The following is a 20,353-nucleotide window of genomic DNA, read 5'->3' on the forward strand; positions in this document are numbered from 1 at the left end:
TACAGATTGAGCTGCCTAGCAGGAAAGGATCAAGTGGTAAAGTGACAGAAAAACCTCACTTGCAAATTATCCAGGTAGAGTAAAACTCCAAATAAACAACAGCAAGCTCAATGGGACCCTGAGTCTTCAGAGTTCATCTGGCTTTCACTAACACTACTATTGGCTTTAAACTCTAAGGTGAGAAACCAGAGGCAGTCCAGAGGATACAAATAGAAATAACTAAAAGGTTGCAACACAGGCCATATGAAGGAAAGCCAAAGGGAGCTGGTGTTAAGTGACTAGAGAGAATGGCTGGGGAGGCCAATGACAAGATTTCAGACCAGAGAAGAGCCCTGTACAGTGATGGTGAGTGGCTAGGGCACTGCGGACAAAACTGGAAGGAAAAGAGTAAAGAGGATATGCAGGATGGAAGAGAAAACTGCAGGGCTTTGATAGAGTTTGGTTTAGACCTAAACTTTGATAAACTTATACTGGGCCACCCCAAAGGCATATGTAAATTATAACCCCATGAGAAACCCTGGGAGCTGTAAACTTCCTGGTACCATTAGAAAGTACACAGCCAGAAAGATTCCCGGATGTTGAAATGTTTGTCACATTAGTTGAGTGTGGGGCTCATGCCTGTAATCCTACCTCTTATGACACTGAGGCAGGATGTTTGCAAACAGGAAGCCAGCCTGTTTGACACAGTAAGTTCCAGGCTACCCCAGGCTACCCTGGGCTCCAAAGTGAGCAAGCAACCAAGCAAGCCCACATGCACCTTGTAAACTAGTTGTGTAAACTGTAAGTGAATTGTACGTAGTTCCTACAGTTTCAAAACAAACAGAATATGTCACCAACACAGTGGGAAAAGTGTGGTAGTGTTTGCTGCTTTTCAACTAAATCTAGGTGAGAGTTCGCAGCTAGTTATATTAGGGGAAAAGTCGTTTTGATAATCTGAGTCTTCTACACTAACTGCTTTGTTGTTTATAAAAGTGTTGTTTATAAAACAACACTTTTAAAAACAGTGACAGACAATTCACACTTTTAGAGTTCAAATGTTAAATGGAGGAAAACTTTATGGATTGAAAAATAATTTGAGATTTAGCCTATTAACACAGACAGCTAATTAAATTATTTAATAAGGAGAAAAGAGAAAGAAAGGCAGCTGAGTGAGACCTGTTACTTCACTCCACAGGAAAGGGAAGATGAAAAAATCTCAATGTTGGTAACTTACTAGTCCGGGTGCTGGGTCCCGTGGGTATAGATGCCTGGGGAAGCCATGAATTGTTGTTAAACCAAACTAAATGTATCTAAGCTGAGCACCAAGTCCCAGGAGGTTTGGCTTTGTTCCAAAGACACTTATTAAAGGCACTGGTGGAGCCTCTCAAAGTTGAAGGCAACATAGCTAGATCAGCAATGCAAAACCAAAGCACTTACAGCAAGCCTGGAAAGGTGTTGACTAAGGGATTTGGATCTGTAAGAAACCATTTGTGGAAACATTCCCCTTTCCAAATTAATATCTATTCATCATTTACACTACAGCGACCGGAGCCTTGAACAGCTCACCTTCTACCATTTTGATCTTGCTAACCACTCTGAACTGCCGTATTAAAGGCTCAGGCACTGCCCATAAAAGGCACACTCATCTTGCTGATCTAGTCTTGCTTCCCTTCCATCCGATGAACATTTGCATGTGTTGATGATAAAACCGATGGGGGTGGGGTGGGGTCTTAATTAATGGGTAGATGAGAATGCGGATCCTAATTGTGACTGGAGAATCATCACCCTGCTGCTTGGCTGTGACACTCCAGCATAAGCACTTTTATAATACAAGCTCACTATTGTATAATAATCCTCTGTAAATACAAGCCAAATCTATAAGGCCAGGCTATCAACTTACGCTTCTTTAATAGATTTTGAAATAAAATAGCTCTATAAAGTTACAAACAGGAACCGCACTGTCCATCATAGAACTTACATCATCCAACGACAAGGAAAACACTGAAGGTCGCTATCACAACCTCATGCAGTATCATGACCAGAACCCAGTACTGCAAAAGTTTCAAGAACTATAAAAGTCATAAAACTTTAAAATATGTTCTTTAATGTATCAGCAGCCTGAAGGGGGGAAGGATGCCTTTTTTTTGAACCATGTTGTGGAAAATGTCCTGAAAATTAATTTCTGTGTCTTCAGTCTTAGTATTACCAGTTACGTACAGCCATCTTGAATTTGTCCATTCAAGCAGTATGACGAAGGAATATGTCTATACAAACCTACATATGGTCCACCGGGTTTAATGACTTTTGTGCTTCGATTGCGGGATTCCTCCTCTGCCTGGGTCATTCTTTCTCGCGTCATCTGATAGGAGTCGTTTGTAGCACACACTGTAATTTTATCTTGTATAAATCCCAGGCAATTGAGCTGGGAGGCTCCAGAGCTGTCAAACAAGACAGTGGCTTTGTTAGAGATGACGTTCATTTTCACAAGAGAGGCAAACAAGAATCTTACTATCCTAAAATCAGTAGTTTAAATAAGTTAGCAATCCTATTTTTTTTTTTTTTTTCCGAGACAGGGTTTCTCTGTGTAGCCTTGGCTGTCCTAGACTTGCTTTGTAGACCAGGCTGGCCTCGAACTCACAGCGATCTGCCTGCCTCTGCCTCCCGAATGCTGGGATTAAAGGCGTGTGCCACCACGCCCGGCAAGTTAGCAATACTAAAACAGCTGATGCTAATTTTTAAATATGATTATTTAAGATGTTTATGCCCTTACTTTCCTTTTTATATTCTGAACAGAATGGGTAAAATGAGCTCCTACAGACCAAACTGAACTTTGAACAACCGTGCTGCAGCGAAGACAAGTGTCCCAGCAAGCCCTGGAATTCTACTTCAGTCAATTGGATTTAAACTTTTCCTGCTACAGACATGAGCAATGCTTAAAACAGTCCTTTTTTAGGAAAAAAAAAATGATGTATATGCTTTAGAGAGGACAAGGTAAGACTTTATTCACAATCTTTTTATTTCCAATAACGTATTAGTAGTAGAGTTAAAATTTGTAGAATCTTTATTTAGCACTTCCTTAAACCTCTATATAGTGAATACTAAAAAAAAAAAAAAAAAAAAAAAAAAAAAATTGGGGCAAGCAGTCCTTGCTGAAACATACATTAGGAAAGAAAACATCAAAACAAACAAATATGGATGCTAACAGTGACTCTTACAATGGCTTTTCTTCTAATGTAACATGGAACAGCTCTAATAATGCAATCCTAAACATCTAATACTAATCCTAAACATCTAATACTAATCCTAAACATCTAAACAACTAATACTAATTTTAAAATGTAGTGATCATTTAAAATGTTTATGTCCTTATTTTTTAGGTCACAGTAAAGTCACGCCTAATATTTTAAAGGAAAATACAATACGCCTCACAGCAAGCTGAAAACTATGTAGTGAAAATGGCACTTCTGCTCCTCTTCCCAAATGGAATGGAACAACTTTGTTACGGCACTGAGAAGTTGACTAAACTTCTGTAAACATTGCCAATAACTTCATAAGAACTATTCTTAAAAACTTAATTCATCCCATAAATATTACTTGGCAGAACAAAACCCAGGACGAGGACAACGCAGAGGTGGCCCCTCCTCCAAGGAGTTGCTTCTCTGGTGGGGGACAAAGATGGGCAAAGTGGCTGAAGCAAGGAACGAGGAATACCTGGGAAAAGCATGTGGACTCTGCAGAGGAAGTGATGTCTGAGCGCATCATACAGCTGACTGAACAAGAGGGAAGATGAACACGAGTGCTGTAGACAGACAGCCTGTGCAGGCCCAGAGCGAGCACGGCCTTCATCCAGTTCAGTCAAAGACAGACAGGGTAATTAGGCATGAAGCTGTAGAGTGAACAGTGCATCATGCAGGGCCTGGGGGCTCGTTATGGATTTTGAAGAGAGTAAGAGACTGAACACAGAAAACTAACTCAGCTGTGCTGTGGAAAGATCAGTTCAGATGGAGAACAGACAAGGACGAAAGGGAACACAGGAGTGAACAATTTGCGACCAGTTAGGGGTCCAGTGGTCTGCTAAAGGATCAGAGCTAGGACGTGGCTTTTGAACAAGAGCACAGTAGTCAGAGTACAAGCAGGTAAGCTGACTCCAGAAATGTGGAGGAGGCAGAACTGAAGGGGTTTGACCAGTGATTAGACACGGGAGAGAGGAAGAGGGAGAAAGGCAAGATAAAGGTCATGTCCAGGTGACTAGCTATAGGGCCCCACCTACTGCAGTAAAAAAATAAAGGGGCAGGGGACAGTTTGAAGGACAGGGAGGGCAGCAATTAGCAAACAGGAAGAGAAGACGATGCTAAAGAGGTGCAGCCACTGATGCACTGTGGAGGACACTATGACAGTGCTTCACCAAGTACAGTGGTGAGTAGTGTGGGACAGCGGACCAGTGCGGAGAATTGTAAGATGCTTCTCATGTGTGCACTGGCTTTAGGGGCAAGGAAAGGCCCCTAAATGAAAGGGAAAAATATTATATATGTATTTTTTAAATAAGGAAGACTCGAGTAGCTTTGAATACTGATAAACCAATCAAAGGGAACCAGGGAGGAGGTCTAATTCCTTCCGTAATGAAGTGAAGGTCTGGTGTCGGGGAGTCTGCGTTGTAGCACATCTCCCTATGACCTCATGTCAGTCACGAACTAGAGATTTTATATGAAAGCTAAGGAGTGCTCAGCTGCGCAGGCTGGAAGCTCTTCTCCAAGGAATTCTTTACTTGTGCCTGTCAACTTTGTAACTTTGAAAACAGGGAAGATTCACAGTGTACAGTGGTTCCCTTTGTCTCTCTTTGGCCTGGATCACTGTTTCCCACACTTGAGTAGGCATTACTTTACGTCCTCAACTATGCATTTTCAATAAGCTTGTGAATAAGTACACTGAAGGAATCTTTGGAAGATAATTTTGACTTGAGAGTTCCCCCATTTTATATGAGAAAGGTTTTGAAGGTGGAGAAAGGCAGCAATGGAGACCAGTTACTAATGTTTGTTGACTATCCATTTATTGAGCTTCTGTGTGCAGCTCAGCCCATTGACAATGTGGCACTATTATAAGAGTGAAGACTAGAAAGGATGGGTCTGGATTACAGGTAACTCATTATTGGACTGAGAATTAGGGTCTCTCTACATATCCTTGGCTGTCCTGGAACTTAGAGATGCACTTATCTCTGCCTCCAAATGATAGGATTACAGGTCTGACTGATGTCTGACAGAAAAGGAAAAGTGTTTGGTGCTGTGTTTTCTAGTGGAAAGGGACATTAATGTATTTGCCTGAATTCTCTTGCAAAATTATCTGTTTCTCTTCTTTTACTGTATCTTAAGACACTTTTGTATATAACCAACCTTCCTTCAGTATTGTCCAGGGTACTTTTTATAAGGTGATATGGACAAGGTATAAACTAAAATTTAACATCCTGAAGACAAAAGTATCTCAGATGGTGGCACCATAATTGGACACTGGAGTGCTTCTGCTGCATAAGGAGCACTGGGCTAGAAATTTGGAAGACTCAGTTCTTCTGGCCAGCCACAGCCTAACACAGTGACCTAACTGTGGATAGGTCGCTTCTTAAAAGACCCTGATAGCTGGTTACTCTACAGTCTTTTGAGGTGCTATCCAGGAACTTCCTACAGTGATAGAAATACCCTGTATCTTTGATGCCCACTGTGATAAGTACATGTGTTTTTTGAGACTGTAATTTTTAACAACTGAATATACATAACTACATGTAGCCAGAAGATATGGAGGCGAATGGTGCATAAAAGGTTGTATAATCTGTAGCATATGCAGTTCATACCAAAGTTTTAGGGGCCATTATTTTAAAGCTACACCAATATATACTACTCAGGCTGTTTGAGCTAAGTGGGAACAACAGTTTGGAACTTTTTCAGGAAGGTGTTTCCTGTTCCAGCTTCCTTCTCACAGCAGTTCTTACAGATTCATGTACTATGTAGATGAGCCACAAATATGGACTGATGTTAGTGCTTTGCTCCAGTGTCAAAGCTTTACACTGTGGGGGACTGATACTCACAACCTTTCGTCTTCATCCAGGGGCAGAATACACACTCCTACTCAAGGCTTTATCACAAACCACAGCAGAGCAAGCAAATGGCTCATTGTTTCCTAAGTCTAGTAGGCCAGAGAGTCATGGCATCTAGGGAGTATCCAGTCTTTTGTCCTTCTTTTATTTTATCTTCAGTTTTTTTCTTACATTTTTATTGGAATTAATGTCTAGTATCTGGCAGTCTGTGCAATAAAACTGAAAGAAGTCTTGCTTTGCAGTGGTGGTGTATACCTTTTATTTTTGTTTTTTTGAGACAGGTTTTCTCTGTGTAGCCTTGGCTGTCCTGAACTCGCTTTGTAGACCAGGCTGGTCTCGAAGTGATCCACCTGCCTCTGACTCCCGAGTGCTGGGATTAAAGGCGTGTACCACCACGCCCCGCCCGGTGGTATATGCCTTTAATCCCAGCACTTGGGAGGTAGAGGCAGGTAGATCTCTGAGTTCGAGGTCAGCCTGTTCTACAGAGTAAGTTCCAAGACAGCTAAGTCTACACAGAGACACCCTGTCTCAAAAACAACAACAACAACAACAACAAAAACCCCAACCAACCAACCAACCAAACATCTCCCTTAAGGCAAGACTTGATAGAGCAGAGGAGTAGAAAGAAAGCATGCAGGTTATATATTTTTTTCCACCTTACTTTTACATAAGTCCTTACTTAAATACAATGAACATTAAAAAAAAAAATCTTCCAAACTGACTTTAATTTAAAAACTCATTTTATAGTATTTTTGAATTCTGTAACTTTTGTGACTATACTCCAGTGGCATACAATTTCTAGTATATGATAGGTAGTTGATATGTTTAAATAAATGAGCTGTGTAATCAAATTCAATAAACATCGAGGAGGTAGTTAATAAGCATTTTGTTAACTAAAAAAAAGCACTCTTAATGCAGAAATGCCCCCGCCAGCATGCCCTTGGAATTACTCACCTGGAGAGTGTTTGCTGGATGCAATCAAAGCTACCCTGGGGGTTATCTCTCCCCACGTTTGACAAGTAGAAGTTAAAGTTGTGGACTTCACTGAGGGGATCATTTTTGGGAATTTTGACAAGCTAAAAGGCAGGAAAGAGAGAAACACTTCAGTGCTTATGAAGCTTTGCCTTGCTGTTGCTCAAGTGATTCATATGATAACCTCCTGATGCACATCCCTCTTCAGAGCATTTAAATGACAAGAGTTCAAGCAACGTGACAAACATGCCTATAACTCATTCCAGTTTTGTTTCATTTCTACCCATAAGTGTGGGTAATCACTCCTGTTCAGATGTGATGAGTCCTGCTGAACAGCTTCTAGATAATATAGTGGTCTCTGAGGTATACTCAACGGTCCAGTCTTCTGCTGTCCTGCTGCAAACACATTTCACATCTTAATTCTAACTTTTTTGAACTGTACTTCTGAAGAGCAGTAACTAGTACCACAAAGCACACGTGCAGCTGGGGCATCCTTGATGTCCCAGCCATGGGAACCATCCCGCATTTAGTCTCATGTCTGTGCCACAGAGTCACCAGCACACAGAGGACACATGGCACGTCTCTCCCAAGCTGAGTCCTAGGCAACGCTCCGAGATGGTCACACATGGTTTCCCTTCTATTTGTTTTTGAGACAGAGTCTCAGTAGCCAGGCTGGGCTTTAACTCATACAAGTTGAGGTAGGCCTTGAACTCCTGATCTTCCTGCTTCTACCTCCCAGGTGCTGGGACTATAGACACCTAGCTAGGTGTTTTTTTTTTTTTTTCCTGAGGCTTTCCTCAAGTTCCTGTTTCCCTGCTAGAGAGGAATAGATTGCCTATCAGCAAGGGTTTCCTTTGACACCCATACTTCATGCATATGGCAGGAGCTTAAAGCCTTGTGGCAGGGAACCAGAGTCTGTTATTAGTTGCTCCTTTTTTGTCAGCACCTCATGTTTTCGTCTCTGGTTTACATGGGCTTCCACTGTGTTAAGTGATGGTTAACAAAGGGATACACGGGTATGTGAAACATGCACCAACACTCTCTAGTCCCCAGACACACTGGATCCTAGTAGCACAGTAGACAAGGAGTTAGGAACATGTGTTTTGCGATACCCATTCAGCTCAAAATCTGTTTTCTCCGCTACTGAAATAGTACAAGGCACAGTACAGTGGCTCTACACAGGTGGCACCGACACAGACGAACTAGTGAATGCATCCCCGTGTTATCCCTGCCTGTGCAGAGGACACGCCTGACTTAAGCCATGTAAAGGAGCTCAAGCTAAGGTAAGGAAGTTGGAGCTACCATCTCCAAGCCCCAGAAGAAGGAAGGAAAGCTAAGAGTGGATGGATGTCTGTTGTCTGGCAATGGTGGTCACGTAATAAATAGCTGCTCAGGAAATAAGAACTTGAAGAAGTAAGTCATAAGAAGCACGTCTTCCGAGGAGGTCCAAATGATGTGTATAGAGCTAGAAAGATTTCTGTGTATCAGATAATCCATACAGCTTCAATTATCCATCAGTTTTAATGATCTTTGCCTCTTTATTTTAGTCTCAATCCCTGAAGAACCAAGTCTCCGCACATATTGTTTACTCTGTAAGTATCTCTTAGGGGGCCTATGGCACTCTATGCTTCCTTCTTGTTTCTACCAGCTCTAAAGCGCAGCACCTTCCTGAACGTGTCTTAATCATGTTTGCAGGTTCTTAGCAAGCTTCCTTACCAGGTGTACAAACGCCACCCCTTGTCCGTATACACACAACATCTTCATCCTGTATTTCTGAGAAAAGCAAGAGCCAAACGATGCTAGTGCTGGACACAGAAGTACACACGCCCCACTTTGAGATGGTGTGTGCACATGCTGAGACAGTGCTCATTTGTTTCTTCCCCCTGAGAGAAGCAAGGTCTTGCTGACAGGAGTACCACAACCAAAAGCCTCCCCTTAAGGCCTGGGAGAGGAAGTGCGAACGTTGGAAAGGTTGGACCTCTGATGAAATCCTCCTCGACCACGGAGGATCACTTTCTATCCACTTCTATCACTTTCCATCCTAACCCTCCATCTCACCTTGCAGAACCTGGCTATTAGGGGGATTTTCACAGTGGCTAAGGCGTCATTGCCATGTCAGGCTGCAGTCTAGCAGTCTAAAGTTTCTCGTTTGTGTATCTCAGGCTTGGAAATAAGATACCACTTTTCCACTCAGAGTATAGAAGATTTGTCCTATTTATTAGATTACAGCTTATATTTTAAAAAACTATAATCATATATATTTTTCTATTTTTAAAATGAGTAGAATGTAATCAAATTTTATAAATGCATATTATTCATTCAGCAAGAAGTTTTAGCATACTTCATCTTTAGCTCAAGTATCTAACAGAGCTCCACATAATAGCTAAGTCTTTAAAAAAAACATTAATTAAATTTTGCCTATGTATGTATGTATGTATGTTTGTATGTATGTACTTCACATGTGTTATATGTACTCATGTGTATGTGTGTATGCTGTATATACTAACGTGTGTGTGTGTGTGTGTGTGTGTGTGTCCCAGAATAGGAGAGAATCACAATGAAATATGGGTATATAGCCAGCTGGTTCAATGCCTTTACTGAAAGGTTTGAAATTTATCACACTCAGGTTCAAATGGAACAAAGGGTGATTTGGCTACGTCTCTAAGACATCTGGGAAGATATTCCTGGCATCTCCTGGGAAGTCAGAGACACTAACAGGTACCTCGCAGGGCACAGATTCAGCAACAAAGCATTGCTCAGTCTGAAAAGCCAAAGGCTTTAGGTTAGAGACAGGTAAACTGTAGCCTTAAAACAGAAATCAGATCTCACTGACTTCTATAAGACAGAAACTTATGTCTTTAAAGAAATAAAATATCTACTTCAAAGGTAAAGAGTCATTTTACTTTGATTCCGTATTTTAGTCTAACTTCCAATGAGAAAATTGAAAAGCAGAAAAGATAAGCAAGAACCTACGAGAGCCATGGGATAGCTAAATATTCTTTAAATATAGCTTATGTACTTTATTTCATCTTATAACTTCCAATGAGAAGATTAAAAAGGCAGAAAAGATAAGCAAGAATATACGAAGCACAGAATAGCTAAATATTATTTAAATATGGCTTAATCACACTCATTTACTTTTCTTTCTCCAAATGGGAGTAACAAAACTTAACATATTCAGCTAAAAATTTTAAATAGATCATGAGTCCTTAAAGACATTCCTCCGACTAGAGGAAAAGCTTAAAATACTTAAAATTAAAATTGAGAAGTTCCTCTCTCACCAAGGGATGTTCTTGCAAGATTGCTTCTAAATTAGGCCTCAGGACTGATTTCCCATGAGAGTCAGCCCAGTCCTCCAGGCTGATCCTAAGTCCATGCAAAACAGCACATGCCCTCCCCGCACCCTTCCGCTTCTTGTGTACCCCAAGCTTGACGCCTGGTCCTTAGGAAAAGGAGAAGGATGTACTACTATTTAGGTAAACTGTGGGAGAGGACTCCTATATGTCACAGTAGAACGGTGCATATTTCCAGTTTTATTGAAACTCTAGCTCTCTGTAATGGCTCTGAGTTAAAGAAGGTTTCAGACTCACCCCAGATACGGCCTTCACTGGAGCCCTCTAGGTTAGTTGTGATGTTCTTTGTCTCTCACCTGTTTTGTCATATACAACCTGCTTTTTCCAGTGTCAATTTTCCTGCTGAGGGGCTAAAGGGCTACGCACACTTGCCAGCTGTAGACCTAAGTGCTACTTTGTACAGGCATTTCATTCTTGAGGGCATACTTAGATACAAATAAACTGCATCTAATTTGCACCTTGAGAATAAAATATTATTTAGAAAGTATTAAAGATTGTGTGATTTCGGCTTCTTATTTAGGATGAAGGATGTAGAAATACATCTCCATATCCATATAATTGGAAAAAGAGTTATTAATTTTCATTCCAAACCCAAGAACCTAAACATCAAAGGCTTAGGTCCACAATCCACAACCTTCCTCTCCAACTGCAGTCTGTCTTCGATAAAAAGCCACACAGAAAATGTTTCAGGAAACTTTCAGACATTTATAATTAACATAGGCATTGTATACCACGGTGTGTAAATCAAAGCTTCTAATTACTCAGACACAGGCTCAGGCATGTGGCAAGGGAGTACTGTCTGAAAGGTCATTTCAACATAAGTTGCAGAGCTGCTATCTTCAGGATCTAGGACAGAAGAGCACGTATACACTGCTGAAACTCGTACACATGCACACTGCTATTTCTTCAAAGTAGATGCTGCCTGAGCTGCAGAAGTTCCCCACTGTTAAGTAAAATACTCCATACTGGATCAAAGCATATGCTAGATTAAAAAGAAAACCAGTCAGGCCTTTTCAGCTATTGGAGTGTTTTGTTTTGTGGATATTACAAAAGACTTAAATGGCAGTGCTCTTCTTTGGCAGTAATTAAGAGCATTAATACCTAACTTTTTCTGCTACTGCTTTGCTGACTGTAAAGGCTCATAAGACATTTATGAACCAACAGTCAGATAGTTTGATATGGCAGTTCTTGGAGTTGAAGTTGAACCATAGGACCAGGGGAGGCCAGATTATTTTTTCAAATTTCTTCATTTTATAAATTAGAGACAAAGAGGCTCAGTGAGCTGTTCAAGGTTGTATTCACATTTAAAATTGCCACCCTTATACTCTCAGACCACTCTCTCTGCTCCATGGCTATCTGAAACACTCATTACTTCGTAATACTGACATATTATGTTTATGGTATTTCGTCCACCTCTAGAACATAAGCTGTGCAAAGACAGATGCCTTTGTGCGCTTGTGAATGTACTGCCAGCATCTTGAATGGTACAGAGCACAAAGTAGTCACTCGATCTGCATCTGCCGAATGAGAAAAACTGTTGATTAATGTCTCATGCAGAACTAGAACTGGTGTCTGCTTTCCTTCCACTCATGCTTCCAAAGTATGCTCAGACGTTTTATTTAAAAAGAGGGCTTCTATCCTCAAATAAGGTCGGGGAATGCCAGGTTAAACAAAACTCTCTTGGCTGTAGATCCTTTGAACCAAAGCGTCACTTACCAATTAGTGTGACCTAAAAGTCTACTTCTTCCATCCCTCCAGCACCTCCGAAAGGCAGTGTGTCTCTTAGTGTCATCTGACTGGTATATCACCACTCAGCTCCCCAGTGTATAGACTGCACGCTAAGCTTAGATATAGGTAAAACTTGCTGTAAGAATTAGGATTCTCTGTTGCTTTCGAATTCTTCCCAGACTTCTAATGATTCTGATTTCCTAACAATCTAGAAAACGGTTTAGAGATGTGTATTTGCATGTACTATACAGGTCCCACAGCCCTGAGGCAGAATAGATAATCCAGAATCAGAACAGAAAACAGAAACCTGAACCTGAAAGCCACAACCTGAATGAGAGCTGCTGTGATGACTCTAGGCCCCACATGATAGGTTTAGGGAAGGAAAAAAAAAAAAAAAAAAAAAATGGCCCCAGCACAACCCACATGTACAAACCAATGCCAGGGACAGAAAGTAGGAAAAGAGGTATCCTTTAAGGGCGACAGTAAAAATAAAGTATGGAAACACAAGGAAAAAACTAAGGGCAGAGGCTGAGAGATTCTAATACTTGCTAGAGACATTTGGACGTTATTGACATACTGTTGTTGATGAGAGCAGTGTAAAATGTCAAATGCAACTAAGAGAAATACCGGACGTCATAAAAAGAAACACCACCTCATGTTGTGTAGCAATTCACATAAATAATTCTGGATAATATAAATCACTTGCTTCTTTTTTTTCTTTCTTTCTTTTTTTTTCTGTAGCAAGATGTGTGCTAAGGGAGGAAAACAGAAAAGAGACTAGCTTTCTCTTCTAGTCTCCGCATACCTCACTTAGACCCAGCTTATTTTGGAAGTAGTTCAGGGTTAAAAAATGCAGCAGCCCAATACTGAAATCTGCCTTTGCTGCTGTTGCTCTTTTGTGGCAGAGAGACTGACTAGAAAAATGATTTCTAAGCTGGACACTTTATCCCTGAATGTTTTCTTTTCAGTTTGTCACCACTTTAGAGGAAACACTGATTTCTACAACTGGCATTATTTGTAAAACTACAGTTTCATTTATTTATTTCACAAATAACTTTGTGGAATATTCAGTGAGTGCTATTATGTTGTGAATTTCCATGGTATACTATTCAATAAAACTAACTAAGACCTTTGCCACTATGGCAAAAATGTACAGAAATTTAGGAGGGTGCTGGTGGTGGCTAGGACCAGGAGATGGAGAAATGGGTAAAGTTCTGATGTATTTTACAACAATGGGCAGCGGAACTCCCAGAAATGTGAAGTATAAAGGAAAACAGTAAATGATGGCATAGTGTTCTGTCTGAAAAAGAAAAATGGAACTGCTTGAACGTGCACACACATACGGACGCCCCACCACCTCCCTCTCCGCCTGCCATCTTGAAAGGGATGATGAGTACCTAAGGGTAGCAGAACCCACTAACAAGCTGGGCACGTATCTTAAACACAACTGACCACTGCTGGTTTCGCCAGCTAAAAAGGGCTTCAAAGTGAGTTCTGTTATGACTCACTTTGCAGCTTCATGGCTAAAATTACTTAGAAGACACCAGGTGGCTAGGAGTAGGCTTGTTAGTAGCTGGGCATTTCCAGGAAAACATGTGGTGGGGTGGGCAGTTATTGGTAAGGGAAAGATGTGAACAACAGATATTAGAGACAGACCGGGGGAAAGCTAGATGGCTGAAGGGACGAGCATGAGAGAATAATAATTTATATTTAAAAATAAACGGAAATTTGAGCTTAATGCTAAAGCAGCTTTTGGAAGACAGTAAGAGAGACATGGGGAAAAAAATCTATGTAGTTTGTTCAAAGTGCAGTCACGGCTGAACTACACATATATGCAAAGTCTTGGGGAGCAGAAACTCAAAACCTACCAGTGAGCTCAGCGATTCTCATTATTCTTATTTTAGGAAGGATTTAAAAATCATGAATACATTACATAGAATTGATGCTGACATAGAAAAGAACTGGATTGTCTTCACGTCCCCGAGTCATCTCCCAGAACACTACCAGAACCCTACTTAGCTCATCTCCTCCTCAAGCCACCCTTGACACCGCAACTCGAAGCCATCACATGCTTCTCTTTTCCTCCCAACTGTTTCTCAAACATGTGCTCTCCTCTGTCTCTCTTGCTTTGGTTCTGATGCCCTCATTCCTGTGACCATGTCTTTCTGCTTTCATTTTGATCCCGTGTCAGTTCTATTCTTAAATCATTCAGTTCTTACCCGCTAACTCACTCAGTTTTTTAAAGTCAAAATCACTCTCAAATGCAGTCTGAACACATCATTCCCATATAACCACTGATTTTTTCCCCCACCTCGCTGTCCATAAGTGGTTGGTAGATTGAAGCTCCTTTACAGACACACAGAGTTCTCTTTTACTAAACCAGCTGAACTGGGCCTCACTCTCCATTGTGTACTTAGTCTTAGAGGCAGTACTATGCCACCAGAAAGCACTGGGCTGTGTCTCTACTTCTTGTTTACCTTGTGGCAACACTTCTTTTATTTATGACTCACCTCAGGCCCTTTTCTCTGTGAGGGAACCATGCCTCCCTGGTGAGGCGAGCTGAGTTGTACCTGTTCTGGGTCTCCACAGTCCCCTCACTCTTTACTTCTGTTAAACACTGAGTACTGAGTTATGCCTTTCTCTCTCATTAGACTGAGTTGTTTAGAATCAAGGGCCATGGTCGTATTCTTTTTTTTTTAATGTTTGGGACATTGTAGCTGCCTCATAAATGTTTGCATTTATACAAACAAACAACCACGCTAGTGGTTAAAAAATTACAAATGAATTTGAAATAGTTCACTTAAGGCTCTTTGAAAAACTAGGACTGCCCAGAGAAGACACAGCTGGAGGGTAGAGCTGCCTGCTGTGAGACACGGATGAATGTCAGTCAGGGTGAGGAAGCTTCTGACCTCTCTTGTGCTATGTTTAGCCTGAAAACCTAGGCGAAGTGGCTTCTTGGGTTTGTGGTACTTAAATTTATATTACACGCTTGTCTTTTTTTAAAAAAGTGTAGGTCATCATTACTAAAATACAGAAACTCTGGCCTCAAATTCCATCTGAAAACACACCCCAACCTCTTAAAAACACATCTTAAAAGACTCTGGGAGACAGTTTAAGGACTGGGGAGAGCACACTAAAAAAAAAAACGTGGGGAGAGACCAAAAACTCGGTTGAGAAATTTTTCTGGTCAATTTTAAAGCAGACATTTGTCTTTTGAAAAAAAAAAAGTTTGTTTTTTTTTTTTTTTGTTTTTTTTTTTTTTTTTGTCTGAAACAAAGCTCAAATCTGAGTCCTACAAGGAAAAAAATGTTACATGCGAACAGCAAGTTCTGAATCTCTGCCTGTCTTCTCTCTTCCCGTCCCTCTGTGGTCAGGAGGAAAGCCACACCACGCCAGGAAGAACTGCAGGCAAACGCTGGCAGACCCAGGGTGTGTGCCTGGCAGTCACCAGCAGTGGTGTAAATCTAGTGGAGAGACTGGGACCTGACAGGTAGGAGCTGCCCTGAAGATCAACAGAAAGGTTGGCCTAGGCCTGAGATTTTGCAAAACGCATGGTTTTAGCCCAGTTCAATCAACATCACCACGAAAACTTGCACGCTCACTAATAAAAACAACTGTTGTGTATGAAGAAAAATATTTCCGAATTGAAATAGAGGGGTGTCCAGCTCTTAATTCTGTGTTCCACTATCAACTAATGTCAAGATTTTTTTTTTTTTAAAGCTTCTTAGTTTTCAAAATTAAATCTTCTGGCACTCATCTATCTCCCAATGGAGTTGATTGGTTGTCCCTCTCCCACCCTTTTCTCTCCTCCCCTCCTGACTTAACTCCTGGAAGCAAGCAACCAGTTGGCCTTAACTGAAAAAAAATAATGTAAAAGAATAAGGTTGGCCACTTGTTTAATTATCATTTTAATAAATATACTGAAAAAGGTGGTTGACCAGTTGACCTTTCCTTTTTGTTTTTCAAACTTCTTGTGCTGAAGTACAGTCCTAAAGAAGAGTGAGGCCTGGACTATTTGAACCTTTTATACATCTTTCCCCAATTATCTGCTCTGAAAATAATTCCTGTTCTAGAATATGCATATATAATTCCATAAAATGCATTTCCATTTAATTTTCATACATCAAACTCACATGTTAATTTCCTAAAACCTATAAAGAGATAAAAACACTATTCCTAATTTCACAGCTACTGATGCCGAACATCAACTACTAAATGAGAGGACATAGTTCTTATGGCTAAAGAGACCTCAGGTAACAGGATGCCATATAGGAGATGCAAAAAGAACCTATCAAACCTCCAGATAAGTTGATTTATGACTATAAGAAATAAAAGGTTAAAAGATGTCTAGGGATGGTATGGCTGGCCCATTGAGAAGACCTGTCTCCACACAGAGGAAGAGATATTGTCAAAGAAAGGGTGAGTACTTACACACGAACGGTAGAGTAATACTGCATGTATACAATGCAGACAATGAAACATCTAGGTGATTATCCTCCATATAGCCACAGACTTCTAGAGAGTACACCACCACCCACTAAGCCATCACGCCAGGACAAAAGTGCTGTATGAAGTAGTAAAGTATTTTCACCTCATCATAGCCAATAACTCACTGAATTCCTACAGTGTGAAGAAGCCATGTGGGAGGGGGAAAGAATGTTCCTTACAGGAGACCGCTCCAAAGGAGAGCAGAAATCCAAGCATGTTAAATTATTAGGATTATAAACAATGGTAAGCAGAAATGTCAAAACAGCAAAATGTGTAAAAGGTTACATAAATACTGTATTTTTATAATTACTGAAATAAGGTAGTTATCTCAAAGAGTCTCATAAATTATAAACATAAAGACTATCCCCACTATATTGAAGAGAAACATGAGTAATAAAAAGAAATGGAAAGAATTCAAAACCACTCCTTCTGGCATTATCAAATGGAGAAAACATTTGATTATACTTCATGGCACCTTAAAACACTACAGTACTTAGCATATGCCAGGTATAATTAAGCAAATCATACATCAGTTTTTAAAAACAGATTTATTTTATTTGTGTCGAGTGTGTGTGTGTGTGTGTTGTACCTGCAGATACTGGAAAAGGATGTTGGATCCCCTGGAGTTACAGGGGATGAGCAGGCATGAGCCACCTTACATTAGTGCTGGGAACTAAACCCAGGTCCTCTGTAAGAGAAGTGTGTACCCCTAACCACATCAATTATCAAATGATGATTAAAAAAAAAAAAAAACAACCCATATGCATTCAATATTGGCCAGGGAAATCACCCCCTGAGAGCACTTCCAAAGAGAACAGAAAACAGTATCCTTCCAGAGGCATTACTGAAAACCATTCACACTCCCTGACCTATTGTATTCTACATCTCTGAACCTATCCTAAGAAACAGAGATGAAAATAAAACAAAATGCCCAAGGATGTTCCTTGTGGTGTTATTATGCATAATAACTGTGTAAGTAATCACAGAATAGCTAACCTTTACTATACAAAAAGGATCCTACTGTGGCTTTAAACATAGAACATTTAAAAGTAATCAATAAATACATTGTCTCTGTAGTTTAAAAGTTTTATTTAGTTTTTTTATTTTTATTTTTATTTTTTTAAGATGAAGTCTCATGTAGCTCAGTCCAGCGTCAAACTCACTATGCAGCTGAGGCTGGCTATGAACTCCTGATCTTCCTGCCTTCGCTCCCAAGTGCTGGGACTGCAGACATGCAACACCATACCCAGTTGCCTCTGCAAATTTTTAAAAATTTATGTGTAAGAATGAGAAAAAAATATACTAGAAGAAATCCAATGGAACTGCTTACCATTGGTCCACACCGCTGTCCTCATCTTTATTTTTTTTTCTGTACTTTAAACAGTTCTAAAATGTTTATTCGCTTCATTTATCTTTCAAACAGAAACAATACAGGGTTTATAAAAATAAATTAGATTTTAGGCTATTACTATGCAACTTGCCCTTCATGACTCAGTCAGCTTAAATATTTTGAAAGCTGTATTTAAGAAAAAAAGTGTCATCAGCTGTAAGATGCTAAGAGTTTCTTCAATATTAATCTTGACTTGTAAGGTTCTTTTCTTCAAGTTCTCTAAGGAAGATACAGAACATTACCATCCCTAAAGAACAAGAAACAAAACTAACTGTGAGCATCTTAAGTCCTATTTTTCTTTATAAACAAACACAAGACTTTCAGACCGCTGTGGCAGAGCAGGTCAGCACTTGCTCACTGTCCAATGGAAATGGGACTTCATTCCTCTTAAAGGCAGTCTCTACCGGAGTCAACCCAAATGAATTGTTCATCAGTTTCCTACTGAGCTCAGTCTTGTTAACCTAACTCTTCTAAGCACACTAGCCCTTCAAATCTAACTGCTGCTGCTGCTGCTTATTCCCTAATCGGCCTTTTACAGATTTCACCCTGGGTAGGCCTCAGTAGCCCTCCCAATACCACTGCCTCCATGCCTTAACTCAGCAGGCACACTCCTCTCCTCCCACACCTTTGATAATGGTAGCAACTCCGCCTGTGGAGAGAGCAGACAGAAGGCTTTCTCCACTGATAGATGACAAGGCAGCTCTATCAGTAGCTAAGCGGCACAATACTCAGCTGTGTCTAACTCCAGATAAAGTCTCAAGACTTGCCTTTTCCAGTCCTCTTGTCAGCTTGTTAAAAAGCAAACAAACACAAAACAAAACTTTAATATTTAGCTTTTTACCCAGATTTTCATATCAAGCCTGACATCTCCAAAAATTTCTCTTGTGTTTGTTTATGTACATTTAGAAAATACTGGTAACAAATGACCTTTTTGGGGGCATCTATTAAAACATGTTGTAGTTTTCTTTTTCATTTAACCCATGAAGATAAAAGAAATACATTTAAAATTAGTAATAACAAGGACAAACCTTAATCTATATTTTTACTTCTACAAACAAATACATTTTGAATTACAAAGCTTGACATCTGTAAAATCACCAACTTGTGGACAGCAAACTCGGTCTCCTCCTCTGAGCCTGCCTTTCCATACCAAAGGTAACAACCAGTACCAGAACTTCTGCTGTTACCACTGCGTTTGGCTTTTAATACCTTTATCATATGATAACCACAAAATGTGCCTTTCACCTGAATGGCTACTCAGGACTATACTCATTCGATAAAATGGTATCACCCTACTTGGTCTTCAGCCCAGGTGAAAATTTTCACCACTATGCTGTAGAGCTATAATGATGTGATAACTGTGGGGCGTCCTACCGTTGAGTCAGTCCACACAGTCCCTCTAGTCTGCTGCTGCTCCTAGTAGTGATGCGCATTTAAGTATTCATAAGTAAGGAAGTATTCTCTACAGCTGAAAAAAAGTCTGTAAGTGCAGCTTCATGTCAGAATCGCTCTATAAATACATCTCCCTGTTTACTAGAAACAAGCCCTTTGGAGTCACTTTCGAAAACCCTTTTGGTACAAATTTCTAGTGTTGATGCCAACTGGGCAGCTCCACGTTGACAGAAGAAGGCTGGAAGAGCTATGAGAGACCTACCTAAACAGCTGACCCAAACAATCACTCTTTTGTTCTCATCCACTTCGATCTTTGAGTGATGCCTATCCATCCAACCAAATACGCAAGCAACCAACACAGAGCGAGCTCAACCTTCCCATTTACCTTTTCTCTCACCAAGGTCAAAGCACGTTAAAAATACAACTCTGACCACATGACTGACTATTAAATTAAAACTTAAATTAGGTGACGGTCTCCTGAAGTGTTTGAAAGGCACTGATGGTAACCGCCTGGAAGAGAACGGCATTAGTTCAGCAGACTGTGGTCAGGATTCTTTGCACTATTTTAACTTTCTATTACTTGTATTTAGTGTGTGGATATTTTGTCTGCATGCATGTTTCTGTACCGTGTGTGCCTCGTGCCTGCAATAGGTGAGAGAGGGCATCAGAGCCTTGGGAACTGGTGCTGCAGCTGGTTGTTAGCTGCCAAGTGGGTGCTAAAAACCAAATTCAGGAACTGGGCAAGAGCAGCAAGTATTCCTTACATAGCGAGTTATCTCTCCAGCCCCATCTCTTTAGAACATCTCTTTTTATTTATTTACAGGATTCTTTTTAAATGAGAAGAGAATATAACAAAAGGAAGCCTTAATGTACAGATGAAGTTAAGGTAAATAAATCTCACACAGTGGAACTTTTGTTTCAGCTTTGTGAATGTGTGAGCCCATATGTACTAAGGCCTTAAGGGAACTG

The 20,353-nt window shown here is 40.4% G+C and overlaps 1 protein-coding gene across 1 annotated transcript in view; it reads right to left on the minus strand.

Annotated features, from left to right (window-relative positions):
* The window catches only part of Ell2 (elongation factor for RNA polymerase II 2), a 64,865-nt gene that overhangs the window by 17,909 nt on the left and 26,603 nt on the right, over positions 1-20,353 (minus strand). The window contains exons 3-4 of the mRNA XM_051172577.1: positions 7,016-7,137; positions 2,254-2,417 (exon numbers count right to left, since the gene is read on the minus strand). Coding sequence (XP_051028534.1) covers positions 2,254-2,417; positions 7,016-7,137 — 286 coding nt within the window. The remainder of the gene's footprint in view (positions 1-2,253; positions 2,418-7,015; positions 7,138-20,353) is intronic.

Source organism: Acomys russatus, chromosome 30 (genome assembly GCF_903995435.1).
Source record: "Acomys russatus chromosome 30, mAcoRus1.1, whole genome shotgun sequence".
Taxonomy (NCBI): Eukaryota; Metazoa; Chordata; class Mammalia; order Rodentia; family Muridae; genus Acomys; species Acomys russatus.